The 16,124-nt window shown below is 41.7% G+C and overlaps 2 protein-coding genes across 2 annotated transcripts; one reads left to right on the top strand and one right to left on the bottom strand.

Annotated features, from left to right (window-relative positions):
- Nucleotides 1–1,815: 1,815 nt before the first annotated feature.
- On the top strand, nt 1,816–5,839 carry LOC136488198 (uncharacterized). Its single transcript, XM_066485207.1, has 3 exons — nt 1,816–1,893; nt 4,410–4,778; nt 5,699–5,839. Exons 1-3 carry the CDS (start codon nt 1,816–1,818, stop codon nt 5,837–5,839), a joined length of 588 nt encoding a protein of 195 aa, XP_066341304.1.
- A 5,409-nt stretch (nt 5,840–11,248) lies between these two features.
- Nucleotides 11,249–15,717, bottom strand: LOC136488197 (putative disease resistance RPP13-like protein 1). The gene is made up of 5 exons (XM_066485206.1): nt 15,532–15,717; nt 13,146–13,573; nt 11,649–12,697; nt 11,493–11,554; nt 11,249–11,395 (listed from the first exon to the last, which is right to left on the bottom strand). Exons 1-5 carry the CDS (start codon nt 15,715–15,717, stop codon nt 11,249–11,251), a joined length of 1,872 nt encoding a protein of 623 aa, XP_066341303.1.
- Nucleotides 15,718–16,124: the final 407 nt, after the last annotated feature.

Below are 16,124 nucleotides of genomic sequence, written 5' to 3'. Positions count from 1 at the left end.
CTTGAACAACAGCATGTATACTTCATTTACTTTGTATGACATGCTCCCTCTTGGTTGACTTGTGTGTGGTTCATTTCCAATATAATACTAGCTGCTAGACTGGAAAATCATAGAGAAGTAGCACATTCCTTCTTTTCCCATCAATAATAGCTTAAGCTCCACTAGACTGCAATAATCATGCTTCTTGATTTGTTCTGTCCGATTTAGACCGAACTTCTTAAACATTTAGAAAAAAAAGGTCGGTCTAGCAAACCACATCCATTGGTTTGCCAACTCCTTTTGAAATGACGGCATTCATACAAGATTATAGAGTCAATAACATATATGTCATGTGTGGCATAGGATGAATCCGGGTTATCATAGTCCAAGATGGCCATGATACACTAACTTTGCATTTTCTGGCAGTTTTTTTCTATTTCATGATGAAGTAGCATGATTATTGTAGTCTAGTGGAGCTTAAGCTACTTCTCATGATTTTCCAGTGTAGCGGCTAGTATATTGAAAATCAACCACACACATGTGAACCAAGAGAGTGCATGTCATGGAAAGTAAATAAAGCATACATATTTGATCAGCTATCTGAACTGAGTGTTTTGTTTTCTAACAAGTGATGCTCGGAGATGCAATTTTCCTGTTACTATCATTATTGAGATTATGCAAGGATCATATATTTCTTGCCAAAAGAAAAAAGGAGATGGGAATTAAAGAACCAAACATGCCATAAATCTGATAGGATGTGTCTTAGCATAAAGTAGATGATGTCCAGGACTAATTGGTGATTAATTAAGCAGTAAGCTACTCATCACACTCAACTATTTTAGCAACCATTAGTGCTTAGATGTAAACCTGCACCAAAGTCTTATCTCTTACATGTTCACTGTGAACTTCTATGTCCGAATACTTGCATGAATTCTACTGTAGTTGCTGTGAACTTCCATATCCTAGCAGCCTTTTGTGCTGACCTGTTACTTTATTTATAGGCAATTCAGTTATATTTACTACCCACCACCTTACAAATACACTACTCAGCTTGGGGTCATACTTAGAAGAGAATATCCAGGTGTGATTGTGGAGGTGGATGAGAACGGTGATGAATTCAAGCGCCCAGCTCTGGATTGGGCTGATTATTTTCATAAAAATCCTAAGGCTACGGAAATGACAAGGGGAGAAAAAGTGGTTTCCGAATTTTGGGTAAGATACCTATGTTCAATCTGAAATTTCTGAGCAACATCTAAAACTTGAAATTTCTAAAATCTATGCAATGTGAAACTTATGTTCATGGTTTTGTACACATGCAGCGTTTGTTCCAAGTTGCAGTAGGAGATCAACAAGATGCGGACTGTGTTCTAGAAACCTGTTTGAAGAAAAGGGTGAGGAACATGATGTATCAAGTCCGTGTGGATGCTGTCAAGGAGTACTACAGGGAAATAAAACACATAGAAATCAAAGATGCAGTAGCATGCCATATTGACCTCGAGTATGAGCAATACAAGCAAGGAAAGCTCGAGTGGTTGAATGATGAGGTGTGGCTCCTCCTTTGTGCTTATTGGTGCTCAGATGAGTACAAGGTCAAACGTAAGAGGGGGCAAACATCTCGCTCAAGTAATGAAGATATTGCTCAAAACCGAGGAGGATCTAGACCATTCACAAAGACACAACAAGTATTGGTATGCACGTGTATATTCTTTATTCTTTAATGTCTTTTTAGGAACTTAGTAGCCTATTCTATATTCATATCTCATTGGAAAATTTACTATTTGTTAGGAAGCTAACTTTGGACCACAGAAAGCAACTCCTATTAATACATTTGCTGCGATGAAATCTGGCATGAAAAGCCTGGATAGCAATGGTAGATGCGGTTCAATCAGTAGCCACAAAGCACAGAAACGCATGGTATGTATGTGACATGTGTGCTGAAAATTTCTTCTTGTACAGTTCTAGGGTGTATACTACTTCGAGTGGTGTTGAGTTTACTTGAAGATATTACTGCCCCCCTAAAGATAAAAAAGGGGGCCATATCTCACCTAATCCTGTGTAGGAATTCTTCTTTTTTGTAGTATATGCCTCTGGGTTCTCAATGAGCCTATTTTGTTCCTTAGGGGTTTTCTTTTAGCTCTTGGGCTTGTCCTGTCCTGAACCTGGTTTGTGCTGTACAGCTTTCAAGATGTACATTTCCTTGCTAAGCTGACATGTGTCTAACTATATGTGGTCCTAGTTAATCTTTGTACTTCCTCTGTTTTTTTAATATATGACATTTGGAAGAAGCTAACTAAACTGCCTTGCTGGTGATGTGCCTTTCCTCTTGGTGAATTGCTGTTTGAAAGGTTGCTGGTGGCTTTCTGGCTTGCTGTAGTCATATATCTGTGCACATAACATTGGATAGGGATAAGCAAAACCAACCATTTCAACAGTAGCCTTAATATCACTTATTCATTATTTTATTGCCTTAATATCAGTCTGGTTAAGACTCTAGAGCGGTACCAGAGGTACATCTATGCTTCAGTGCCATCTAGCGATGAGATGCAGGTGTGAGGACTATCCATTTTACTACTATTGCAACATTTATAGGTGATACTACTTTTATATCATGTGTCCCTCTCGTAACTACCTGATTTTACTAACATTGTTCAAGTTCTGAAACTATACACATCAGGTTAATGATTTCTTCAAACATGATCAATTGTTACCGACAAATAATACCTTTCATAATAAGAAAACTATTGGTTTATTATTGTTCTATAATTATTATCATTCATTTCTCGTGAAAACACGTTATCATCAACCTGTGCATTTCTATTTCAATATTTCATTTCTGAAGCAATGATTTGCATGAAAATAGATTCAGTATAAAACTAGGCACTAGTGAAACCCTAGCTCTCAACTTATTTAATTTGGATGTACAAGAGCTACTGTTAGTTTGGACACTTTTTGCTCCAATCCTTAGGATGGCACAAATAAGTCAAATGCGCTAGAAAACTGCTGTTGTTTTAATGCATAGAGTCTTCTTGGAGACCAGTGCACTGATGATCTATCAATTGACGAGTCATGAAAATTTCTGTCTATAGTTGGTAAATCTGAGTAGTTTCAGTTTGTTTGGGTTTTGGACAGCAGGTCTAGAACATATCCTCACAAAAATAAGGACGAACCATGAGAAACATTGAAACAAATTGCAATACTTGATATAGCAATTGAAGAAAAAAAATGAGTATGCACTGTATCAGTCATCAAGTGTGAGGTGCTATGGCCTAGTTCAACAGTTGTATGCTACCCTGTCATGGTGGCAGTGCTTGATCGAGTGTTCCAGCTCATCACAAACAATTTCGTGGAATGTTTCTTCATCCATGTTGTCCGTGTTAACATTATTTTTAATTATTCAGTAACTGGCTGGTTGCAAATCCAATGAAGCATCCAGCATCAAATAACCTGGCTGGATATATCTGCATGAAGTCACGCAGGGAGAAATTTATTATTTTAAGAAATTAAATAAAAAATAAACTATGGTAAACTTTACCTATATCAATTTTCAAAATACTTTTCCAATATAGATGACCAATGCTGTGCAGCTATCATATATAGGCCCCGTCATAGTAACATGCAATTGATAGTAACATGCAATTGTCAGACTCATAGTGCTCGTTTTATGATCTACTAGTAGTAAGATAAATTTCTACATACAGCTATTCTACTGTATGGATTTAACTAAGAACAGTATAAGATTAATACGTCTTACATCTTTTAATGGTGATATTACAGATGGTGCATTATAGAGTACATGCATTATAGAGTACATTAGCCCCATTGTTCGATTCAACAGATGGTGCATTATAGAGTACATGGCACTTTCTTCTTTGAGTTCTTGCTGCTTGCTCCATTGATGTGTGGATTTTAAGCATGGAATAGGAACTGTATATATGCTGTGCTCAATTAAGCTGTTGCCAAAGTACCAAGTGATATATGCTGCTAAGCAAAGCGAGGTGGGTCATAATGCAGCGCTCAATGAGCCTATTCTGTTCTTTTGGGGTTTCTTTTTGCTCTTGGGCTTGTCCTGTCCTGAACCTGGTTTGTGCTATACAGCTTTAAAGATGTATATTTTCTTTCGCTAAACTGATATGTATGAAGGGCGGGTTAATGTACAGTATCGTATCTTGTTGGGTCCAGTTAGAACTAGATCTGACCAGTTCAAACTGGGTCTGATTGAAACTTGTTGCTGCTGGGTCTGGTCAAACTGGGTTTGTAACTAGTGCAAACTGAGTTCTAACTGGTTCAAGATCTGGTTGGAACCTGTTGCAACTAGTGCTGGACCTGCTGCCATGCTGCTAGCTACCTGCAAGCAAATAGATACAGACAGTAGCTACCTTCAATTTTCAGGAACTGGGTTTCTAACTAGTGCTAGAACTGGGTCTTTGTAGGATGACTACCTTGCTGCTGTTAAGAGGATAGAATGTGCAAACGAAGAGGATGGAGACGGTGCAGACATGGAAGTGGATGGGCATGAGGTTGAGCAACAACAATATTTGAATGGAAAGGCGCTATATGATGTGTCTAGTGGTGCCTCGAGAAAGCATGGGCGTCTTGCCATAGCAAATGGTGCGGTTAAGTCTTCAGATGTCAGGGCAGCCGGAAGGGAAATAAGTGTGCGTCCATCAAATTCAGTGACTATGCAAAACATGTCTCGAGAAATGGAAGAGCTACGTCGTGCAAATGGAAGGCTGCAACGAGAGAATCGTGAAAAGGACAACGCACTGCAGCAAAACAAAGTTCTTGTAGGCTTGGTACTGGTATGTGCAATGCTCTTGTAAATAATTCACCAATATTATATGTGAATTATCTAATGATTTAAATTTGAAATATCTGTGCTTGCAATAGACTTGTAGAACCTTTACCAGGAGACAGGAAGGGTTGTACCAGAAGAAGCGTTACGACACTTGTCCGCTACGCAAGCAATTGTGAGTATATCTTCATTCCACCATGAACATGTTTTGTAGCTGTCATATCCATCACTTAGAGATTTTAATATGGAAAGGAAGTAGAAACTGATTAGTATTTTGTGGGGTACTATTCAGAATGTCAACACACAGTGCAGCAGTGAGGAAGTGGCCTCATGTTGATTGTTGTATAGCTACTGCAATGAATTTGCATGGCTATTGCAGTGAGGAAGTGGCCTTATGTTGGTTTGTAATATTTCAGACCTTGATTCTCTTGTTTCTCTTTTTGGCTGTTGCTTCTATCTTTTGGGTACTAGTAATTTAGATGGTTCCTGGCATTATTCAGTTGGTACTGCCTTGTACCTCTAGATAAGGAGGAGATGTTTGGCTACTTGATTTGGAACATGCACATGAGCATTATATTTTTTTGGGAGATGTATTGAAGTGGTAATTAACCTTCAAGGCATCGCAAGCACTATCGACATGTTGCTCTGGCTTATTCTCATATCAGTGATGTCATATGATGTTTTTGCTATGGGGGCATCGGGCTGACATTTGTATGCATGATTGACTTCTCTAGTGGGATGGTAATGTACTTTGATAGATCAATTTAGTACTATGCAAAATTCAGTTCTGGGAAGCACACTGTTGTAGGCTCACATGGGTATATTATCACACAAATCCTAATAGCCTTGCTGTGCATTTCAAGATGAAAGCGTTGTGGATCCTTCACTTTTCTGCATTCCACTTACTGTAACTTTGTTCACATTCAGGCAACTGGGTCTTCTCATGCTGCCTCAGAATCTGCCAACAATGCTAATGATGTTGGCCACACCAATGGGGATCTTCATGCTGCAAACGTTGACAACAATCAAGGTTCCGACAACAATGGCGATCATGTATCGATAATGTGATGGTTGTGTTTAGTTGCAAGACATGGATGTGATGGTGGTTTCTTCTTTTGTAGAGTTGTGCTTTTGCACATTAACTAGTAGTGGCTCTAATCTGTTAGCTTTAGTTTTAGCTATAATATGACTCAATGATGCATGCTGGTACTTTACTCATCTTGACTGAGACGAACTGTTGAGATGAGATGGTAATGCTTTTGAATGTATCGATGCCGGACCATTTGGACATCATCTATATGTAGCCCGGATGCCATTAATGAATGTGCTGAACATTTGGATCTTTATATGTATGCTATCTATTATGTTGTGATGAAATTACAGTATGGACAGTTCATATTTGATATGTTGTTGCTACTGTTCTCTTTATATATAATTATTGTATCCAATTTGTTGCATGATTAAGGGTTTTTATGTCGGTGGTCTGATATTTTTCTGTGCGTTAAACGAGACCGACAGAAAAATAAAATTTTCCTGTGAGTGTACCTCTACGGCTCTATCGGGACAACATCGACAGAAAAATTATTTTTCTGTCGGGCCGTTCCTTTTTTCTGTGAGGATTAACGCACACAATATTCAAATTTAATCTGGGCTAACTGAATTTTTCTGTGGGGGTTGCACCCACAGAAAAATTATTTTTCTATCGGGCCATTACTTTTTTCTGTGAGGATTAACGCACACAATATTTAAATTTAATCTGGGCTAACGGAATTTTTCTGTGCGTGTAACACCCACAGAAAAATTGTTTCTGACGGCGAACGCACAGAACAATTGAATTTTTCTGTCATCATATTTATGTGGGTATTTTTCTGAGGGTACACCGTCAGAAAAATATTTTTCCGACGGTATTCGTATTTTTCTGTGTGTTTTCGCACACACAGAAAAAAGCGAGTTTCCAGTAGTGTTTCCCGTGTGGGTCAGATTTGAGTCGGTAAACTATTTTGCGCTTTGGGCAATCTTTTGCCTGAGTTATCGGTGGCCATGATGTGCTGAAATGCTAATCTGGGGCCAAACGTATATCTCCACATTTTTTAACCCGAACAATCTCCTGCTAATCAGAATGCACAGGCATTAATTCAGGTCTGCCGTTGTAGCTTCAGTTAATCTAGGCCTAGATCCACCTCAGATTGTTTAAAGCTGGGGCTGCACGTATTCATTTGGGATGTGCCGAAAAGCATTGACCGCTGTGAGCAATCAGATGTCTTTGGTCATTTGCTAGATTAGTTTGCAAAATTGGGGGTTACTATATGTATTCTTCATAATGGAGGACATGTAGATCCAATGGATATTATCGGCGATGGAAATTAAAGTCTAGCAAATTAAAAGCTAGTTGTTTCCAACTACTGTGAGGATTTCTATGATTTATCTTTTTTTCTTAGCATGTTTGGTGAGAATTAAAATGGTATCTCCGTTTGGGCTTGTAATCTATGTCTATATTCTATATTCTACAGTTTATTTCTATATTTGTATATATCTTTATCTATATCTCTATATCTTATAATCATAAACCCCACTAAAAGTTAATCCAGACATGTATGCAAGTCATCCACGTCAGTAGCCCATTATGTTACATATATAATTCATGCAACCTATCCGCATCAGCAAACTACATCATCCACTAATGTGCATTTAGTTGTCCACGACAGCATATCAGATAATCCACCAAAATTTATTCGCAATCCTTATAGCAATACGTGTGGTATGTTTCTAGTTAGTAACATTAAGACAGGGTCGTCAGTTAACGGTGGAAGACAGTAGCGCAAGTGGATTCCAGTTAATTCAGTCTAGCTACTACTAGCTATGCATACACGTCGAGGAGCTGTTGCCACCTCAACACATCTAGCTAGCTTTTTGTATACAGCATTGGCCGCTGTGTGCAATCAGAGCTCTTTGGTCATTTGCTAGATTAGTTTGTATGCTCGTCTAGCAGCAGGCGGCTGTATATATCATATTCAGATTGATGGCTATATAATATAATAATTGTTCGTAGGTCACTGCCCACGCTTGCTCTTACCATTGCGTGCTGCTTTGGGTTGCCTCACCATCTAGCTCGCTTTTTGAATACAGCATTGACCGCTGCGTGCAAACAGAGCCCTTGGTCATTTGCTAGGTTAGTTTGTACTCTTGCATTGTCTCGTCTAGCAGGCGGCTATATCATATTCACAGATTAATGTCTAAATTATTGTTCGCAGGTCACTGTAAACAATCATGGATTCTCGAATAAACCATTGTTCGCAGGCTCTTACCATTGCTAGTTTGGGTTGCCTTCTACGTAGCACGACCAGGAGCTTACATCGCTGAGCTGGGCCTTGCGCAGGCTCCGGTCTCGGCCTGTACCTCGAGCGTTTGCTTGCATTCGTTGTTGGAAAACCAAGTTTCCAGCACGTGGGATTCGGTGAAGCCTCAGCCCAGCCGGATGCCCTGGGCGAAGGTCTTAGGAAGTGAAAGGTGGGCCCAGGCTCAATTTGGATTTCATAAATATATACCCCCTTTGCATAGAGCTCGTTCCCCTTTTATAGTATACTGTTGGCTACTTTTCTACTTTACATTCTTGCCCTTAGCCAGCTAAGGCACATTCTAGGAATATCCCCTTGCCAATGCAAACTGCCAGGGGTAATCTAGGTACTCTCGTCCCGAACCGCCTCGGCTTCTTGGGCCACGCCCGCGGGCTTGCAGACGGCCCATGGCCTAGCGTCGTATCGCCTCCGGGAGCCTCCTCCTTCCCGGCGGAGCTCCTCGTGAGCCCTCTGTGACCTCCGCCCAAGAAACTCTCGCCTGAGTTCCCGTCTTGCTACCTGGGTCATCGCCTTCGCTGATATTGTAAGAGCATTCGCCTCGGGCCATCCTGTCAGGCCTTCGCTGCGGCCCATCGACCTTCGCCGGGCGGTGGTGCGGGAGCGAAGACCTCTGGCTCACCTTCCTGCACATCACTCCAGCAATTGGTTAATCGTTAGCCCCTTTTGCTGTGTTGCGCACCGACCTCCGCGGCTCATATTCATGTCCCAACATTCGTTGATAGCTGCATGCTACATGCACGAGACACGCGCTTGCAAGTGTTGCCTGGACTAAGTGCCGTGATTAGTTTTTTTTTTTGATAAAAACAGGAGGGGTTACCCCCTACTGGTCGCATATATTAGAAAAAAAAAGCTGTTGTCAAGTACAAAATAAGGATACAACAAAGTAAGGAAAAATATCAGGGCAATTACAAAAGGGAGACTAGCCATTCATCTACTGCCAGATGAAAATTAGAACGCGTCCTTAGCACAACTAAGGCGAACTCCGTCTTGAACTTATTCATACAACGTGCCAGGGAAGGTGTGCCGTGATTAGTTGATTGACTGGTTCCTATTTTTCTCATATCAACAAAATACAAGTATTTCATTAGTCATGCATGTAAAGACAATACAAAAGTGACACTTTTTTCTCTCTCTCTCGTATATAAGCATTCTAAATACAGGCTTCCAATTAAATAGACTTCTTTTCATCTTACTACCACGCTACGCAATACTCATCAAGTTTCTAGGCAAAAACTCTTTACTACGCAAGTCATCGAGACCTTCTACCAAACATAAACCCATAAATGGGCATTATTCCGACTTATGCCAAAAACTGAAGGGAGCCTCGTTGGCAAGCTGCATTCTCATGGCGCTGGCAGCATACATGTACATACATTAGTTGGCAAGCTGCATTTTCATCCTCACAATAATGAATCCGCAAGACGGAATAAGCTGTATCATAACATTTGTTTTGTAACCACTCACAACTTTATAATATATGTGTACATGCATGGCTCTCTATTCTCAGGTGGTATAAAGTATAAACTGCATCCACAGTAACACAGATTCGAATAAAAGAAAACTAATTCACATCACATCGCATTCTAGTCTCCTTGTATTTATTTGCAGTGTCCAACATCTGACTGCCTCACGACGACCCGCAGCGCAGCAATCGGCTCCATTGCTTCTTCTTCTTGGGTCAAAGCGATGATAGCTTCAGCCTCCAAGGTTCCTTTTTGTCCATGCGTATGTAGTAATAACAAACGGGCACTCTACCTGCAGGCAAGGTCTTTATTGCACTACATAATCGATAGTGCTACACGTATGTAGTAGTAGTAATAATAGTCTCGGAGTAGCATGCATACTTGATTGTTACTCCCTCTGTTGTTCCATGATGACTTCCCTTCAAACTTGCTCCACTTTGTCCAATAACACCTCCTTCGTTTCATCCCCTGAAACGGCATGTCTAGTCAAATAACGAAAAATTCCAAGAGCAAGAAAGGTAATCAGCATAACATATATAGCAGCAGTATTGTGTTAATTTATCTGAAGCGTCAGCAGAGGGGCTGATGTTTGTCTTGAAGCTAAAAGGATCTCTCGTGTACTTCACGTACCACTTCCTTTGAATGTTGTTGTCATTATCATCTGCATATGCATTGACCTGCTTGATATGGCTAAACTTGTCCCACTCAGGGCTAGATTTTCCTTTAGCTATGGAAGTGAGCAACAGGACATCACAGTCTAGATCCAAATGCCTTGGCTTTACGTCCTGCAAATATCCAGGGACTGTTTCCACGTCGTAGTCCTCCAGCCATAGTTTCTGAAGTGCAGGCAAACCCTCTAGCACCTTCCACTTTGGGCACGACCTGATATCAAGGTTCTGCAAATTTGGTAGGTTACTGATCCTCTCCAGCTTTCTACATAGCACGACCAGGAGCTGTTACATCGCTGAGCTGGGCCTTGTACCTTGAGCGTTTGGTTGCATTCGTCAACAGCTTCATTCTACATGCACGAGACACACGCTTGCTCACCCAGACCCAGGCCGACGATTATCGAGCGGCTAGCTCTGGCTAGAGTGTTGCCTGGACTGGCTAGCTGGACTAAGTGCCGTGATTAGCTGATTTACTAGTTCCTATTTTTCTCATATCAACAAAATAGAAGTATATTTCATTAGTCATGCATGTAAAGACAATAATACAAAAGTGATTCTCTCTCTCTCTCTCTCTCTCTCTCTCTCTCTCTCTCGTACAAGCATTCTGAATATAGGCTTCCAACTAAATAGACTTCTTTTGATCTTACCACGCTAGGCAGTACTCATCAACTTTTTTCTAGGCAAAACCTCTTTACTAGGCATGTCATCGAGACCTTCTACCAAACATAACCCCATAAATGGGTATTATTCCTACTTATCCAAAAACTGAAGGGAGCCTCGTTAGCTGCATTCTCATGGCGCTGGCAGCATACATGTACATTTAGTTGCCAAGCTACATTTTCAGGATCACAATGAATCCGGCCGCAAGCCGGAATAAGCTGTATCATAACATTTGTTTTGTAACGACTCCCAACTTAATTATATGTACATGGTTCTCTATTCTCAGGTGTTAAACTGCATCCACAGTAACACAGATTCGAATAAAAAGACTCATTCAAATCCAACATCTGACTGCCTCACGACGACCCGCAGTGCAGTAATCGGCTCCATTGCTTCTTCTTTGGCCAAAGCGATGATAGCTCCAGCCTCCAAGCTTCCTTTTTGTCTAAGCGGCAGGTAACAGATGGGCACTGCCACCTGCAGGCAAGGTCTTTTATGCATTATCTAATCGACGTATGTAGTAATAATAATATTCTTGGAGTAGCATACTTGATTGTTACTCCCTCTGTTGTACCATGATGACTTCCCTTGAAACTTCCTCCACTTTGTTCAATAACTCCTCCTTCGTTTCATCCCCTGAAACAGCCCGTCTAGTCAGGTAACAAGAAATTCCAAGAGCAAGAAAGGTACTAAGTATGCAACATATAACGCAGCAGTTGTGTTAATTTACCTGAAGCGTCAGCAGAGGAGCTGATGTTTGACTTGAAGCTGAAAGGATCTCTCGTGTACTTCACGTGCCACTTCCTTCGAATGTTGTTGTCATAATGTGCATATGCGTTGACCTGCTTGATATGGCTAAACTTGTCCCACTCAGGGCTAGATTTCCCTTTAGCTATGGAAGCAAGCAGCGAGGCGGCGCAGAGTAGAAGTAAATCCCTTGGGTTTACGTTCCACAAGTATACAGGGAGTGTTTTCATGTGGTAGTCCTCCAGCTCGAGTCTCTGAAGTGCAGGCAAACCATCTATCACCTTCATCTCTGGGCATGCTACGATCACGAGATACTGCAATTTTGGCAGATTACTGATCCTCTCCAGGCCAGGACACAGATCCACCCGAATTTGCAAATCAGAACCAAAGTTTTCCATAGCGCTTGGGTGGTCATGTTGGTGTGGTAGTAAGAACTCTGGCCCAACACGCTTGATGGCTGGGGCTTCAAAAATTTGTAGCAACTCCAAGCTGGGGAGCTGGCACAAGCCATCAGGTATCTCCGTGCAATAAGGCAAATCTTCTATGACTAGAATCCACAGGTTTCCAAGGGACACAATTGCTGTCGACGTCATCCACTTCGGAAGTCGTTGACTAAAGTACCCATTGATTTCAAGATTTTCTAAGCAAGGCGGAGGGCAGAGCTCATCAAACACCTTCTCGATTTGTTGCTGCTCTTCATGTTTTACCAACTGATGAGCACCTCCATGTCCACTAGTACACTGTAAGTACAGATAGCTGAGGCACACCTTTTCACCAAGCCTGGCCTTTATAGCAAATGAGGAAGAAGATACATTGTCTAGGCCATATATATGAAGACGCATGAGCAGGTTAAGGGATCCTAATTCTTCCAAACTACACCAATCACCCTCCATGTGGGCTGGAAACCCCATCAATAACCTCAAATTAGCTAGGCCGCCGAAGCCCCTGGGTATATTGTTTATACCTGAGCCAAGAAGGCTTAGATACCTCAGCTGACGTAACTTTCCAATGCCCACAGGAAGCTTCGTCAGACTTCCACAGTTAGAAAGGTCAATGAACTGCAAGAATTGCATCATGTCTATTTTTTCTGGCAGCCTAGATGTGTCAGTGCCATCTAGGGACAAATACCTCAAGTGTTTGAGTTGGACCAATGATTTAGACAATGCATCAAAATTTCCATCTTCTATATGTAAGGTCCGCAAACATCGAAAAGATGACAGTGAATCACCTGGGTTGATCTTTATTTCCCCAACTAAAATCAGTGTTCGTAGTGATATATGTGCTTGTAGAGAACTCCACCCTAGCTCATTTGGGTCTAATTTTTTTGGTTTCTAGTGATAACTGAATAACATTTTGTGGGTTCATATTATTGGTAAGGCCAGCCTCACTTTTGTGAGCTATCAATGCTTCATCTCTAGTGAAATACTGAGCGAATGAGCGAACAACATCATACATATTGCAAACTATTTGGTCTGTGTACCTTTGATCAGGCTCTAGAAGATTCCTAGTAATTAACTGGTCATAGTATTCTTTTCCTAATACTTCTAAATCTTGTGAGTTTCCATGAACAAATCCTTCACTAATCCACATAGCAAAAATGCGGTGATACCTGAACACTGTGTTCTTGGGGAGGAGTGCGTAGTGCAGAAAGCAAGACATCAAATGAGGATGCAAATCTTGAAAGCTAAGATATACTGCATAGTTTAGCTCTTCAGGCATTTGGGATACTGACCATGTAGAATCATTTAGGACATTTTTCCAGTCGCTTCGCCTTGTGTTTCTTTGGCGGAGCAGGCCACCTATTACTTTGACTGCGAGAGGCAAACCATCACATTTTGCTATAATCGACATTCCAATGTCCTTCAATGTATCAACCTTTAGTTCATCATTATTTTCATTTCCCACCACCTGGAAGCAGCTTTCGTCAGTTAATTAAACGGAATATTTTGATATATATACGCATTTGGTCCTAATCAGAAGCAAAATCACGTACGACATTCGTTCTAAGCCTATGACCGATGTACCAGGAGAGAGAGGAAAAATAATTGTATATGTAATATGTATAGCACTACGGTGGAACTAGTAATAATTGTATAATTGTTTATCACATACGGCATTTGTCAGTCACTCTATCATTATCAGTTCTTTTATTTTACAGTCACTGTATTGTCTACCAAAAGTTTATAGTCACTCCATATTTATTATAGCTTTTATTCAAAATTTTATTTTACTAAAATGGCATGAACTATCGGCTCAGCCTGCACTATGGCACTTAAGATATTGAATTTTTGCGTCATCTAAAAGTTATTTATGTAGTAATATTATTTTAGAGAGATAAAAAATAATTAAAATTAAATTACTAGTATTGATATGACATAATAATTTAGTCAAAATTTATAAACTTATTTAAAATAAAAACTTACAAATTGTATTCCCATGTCTTATAAATGTAATTCAAAATAAATTTGTCGGTATCATTATTTAGTTGTGGTTTGTTAAGGAAGATTTTTAGTGCTTGATTAATTAATAGACAAATATATACAAATGTACGCCCTCCGTCCCAAAAATAGCGGACGTTTTAGGTTTGGGCACGGGAACTAACACTACTGCAGACGGGCTCTTTGCCGAGTGCTTCCCCTATTGCACTCGGCAAAGGCTTTGCCGAGTGCCGCACTCGGCAAAGAGCAGTCGGCAAAGGTTTCTTTGCCGAGTGCCACATATCAGGCACTCGGTAAAGCCTTTGCCGAGTGTCACGTCAGCACTCGGAAAAAAAAACCGACGTCAAATCTGACGGCCTCTTTGTCGAGTGCCACCTCAGCGGCACTCGGCAAAGAATTTTCCTTTTTTTTTAAATTCTTTGCCGAGTGCTATACTCTTGCACTCGGCAAATGAATTTTTTCTTTTTTTTAAAAAAAAAATCTTTGCCGAGTGCCATGGCTCTGGCACTCGGCAAAGCTGGGAAATTGGGTCTCTGCTTCCCAGCTTTGCCGAGTGCCATGGTCACGGCACTCGGCGAAGCCCTCTTTGCCGAGTGTGGCACTCGGCAAAGAGGGGAAAAATGCTATTTTTTTTGTTTTTTGCTTTCCATCAGCGCAAACAAAGAAATCACATATATATCAACACACAACACAGGATATATCACATACACATCCATATTCCATCACATACACATCCATAACCCATCACATACACATCCACCATCCAGAATACATCACATACAAATCCATTGTCCATAATCCATCATACATTCGCATCATCCATGACAATATCCATCACAATATATATATATATGTCTCTAGTAGTAGTCCAACATAAGGCTAAGTCTAACACAAGTCCATGCAACATGAAAAGAAACAAATAAACGGTACCTACTGCCAGCCTCCCCACCCGGAGTGTGAACTGCCACCTTGAGGAGGGCCAATTGTCCACCCGGCCTGTGGAGAAGGGCCACCGTGAGGAGTCGGGTTCGAACCCACTGACTGTTGCTGCACAAAGGAGAAGCGAATTCATGAGTATCTACAGGAGGGCCGCACAAACAAAAGGAATAAACAACCATATATACTCACCAGAGTCCCTACAGAAGAAGGAGGAGCCACAACTGGAGCGAGCAGCGATTGGGGCACGACCACACCTGGCAAGGTCTGAAGGCTCGCCATGAAGCTGAACATGTCCTACAACCTCTGCGTCTCGGCCGCCCTCTAGGCTTGTATAGCCTCCATCTCCAGCCGATAGGCCTCCGCCTAGGCCGCCTGCTGGGCCTCCAACCTTTGCAAATTGGCCTGCAACATTCCACCCGCAATGTTTAAACAATGCAAAGGCAAGGTAGATGTGTAAAAGCAATGAACGACGAATAAAACAGTATTAACCTGGAGTTCCACCATCTGCTGCTGTGAGCTCTGCTGCCGAGAGCGTATGGGGAGGGAGGAGCTCATGCTCCTTGCTCGAATCTCGGCGAGGTTGGGAACAGAGGCGGAGTCGATTGTGCAGTCCGCCATCCAGTACCGACCATGCTGCTTCCCTCCTCCCAGCCTCATCAGGAGGTCTGTGTCCATGGGCTGGGTGGCCGGATCGAAGTCCTCCCCATGGCGCTCGTGGGCCGTCGAGGTGTACTCGCTAAGCTTGCTGTGGACGCTCGCGCTGGTGTACGCCTCGGGCCCATCCGTCGGGTTGTAGGTGACTTCCGGGGCCGTCGCCTTGCCCTTGTGTGCCAGGGCGTACGCCATGAACTCGTTGCATTCCTGGCCTTGGTGCGCCTGGGACTGCGAGGAAAACACAAAGATGATCACAAGTAATGAGAATTGAGCGTTAGAATAAATAAATAAAGATGAAAACACAAAGAAGATTACCCATGTCTCGGCGTACGCGCTGATGCTCCGGTTGCTCTGGTGGTGTGGCGCCCCACCTATCTACAGGCGGCAGTCCCGACGGATGTTGTGCTTCTCCGCCCACTCCTCCGAGA

Source organism: Miscanthus floridulus, chromosome 10 (assembly GCF_019320115.1).
Source record: "Miscanthus floridulus cultivar M001 chromosome 10, ASM1932011v1, whole genome shotgun sequence".
Lineage (NCBI taxonomy): Eukaryota > Viridiplantae > Streptophyta > Magnoliopsida > Poales > Poaceae > Miscanthus > Miscanthus floridulus.
The sequence above is the reverse complement of the archived record's forward strand: the minus strand, read 5'-3'. Positions and strand labels throughout refer to the sequence as shown.

What these genes read in the sequence shown, in the direction of transcription:
- LOC136488198 (XM_066485207.1), top strand. Translation starts at nt 1,816, where the DNA reads ATGAAATCTGGCATGAAAAGCCTGGATAGCAATGGTAGATGCGGTTCA. An exon ending in ACAAAGCACAGAAACGCATG is followed by an intron (nt 1,894 to 4,409) that starts GTATGTATGTGA and finishes GGGTCTTTGTAG; the next exon opens with GATGACTACCTTGCTGCTGT. An exon ending in TTCTTGTAGGCTTGGTACTG is followed by an intron (nt 4,779 to 5,698) that starts GTATGTGCAATG and finishes GTTCACATTCAG; the next exon opens with GCAACTGGGTCTTCTCATGC.
- LOC136488197 (XM_066485206.1), bottom strand. Translation starts at nt 15,717, where the DNA reads ATGGACACAGACCTCCTGATGAGGCTGGGAGGAGGGAAGCAGCATGGT. An exon ending in CTTCTAGAGCCTGATCAAAG is followed by an intron (nt 12,698 to 13,145) that starts GTACACAGACCA and finishes TAACTGTGGAAG; the next exon opens with TCTGACGAAGCTTCCTGTGG. An exon ending in CTCCTCTGCTGACGCTTCAG is followed by an intron (nt 11,555 to 11,648) that starts GTAAATTAACAC and finishes GGGCTGTTTCAG; the next exon opens with GGGATGAAACGAAGGAGGAG.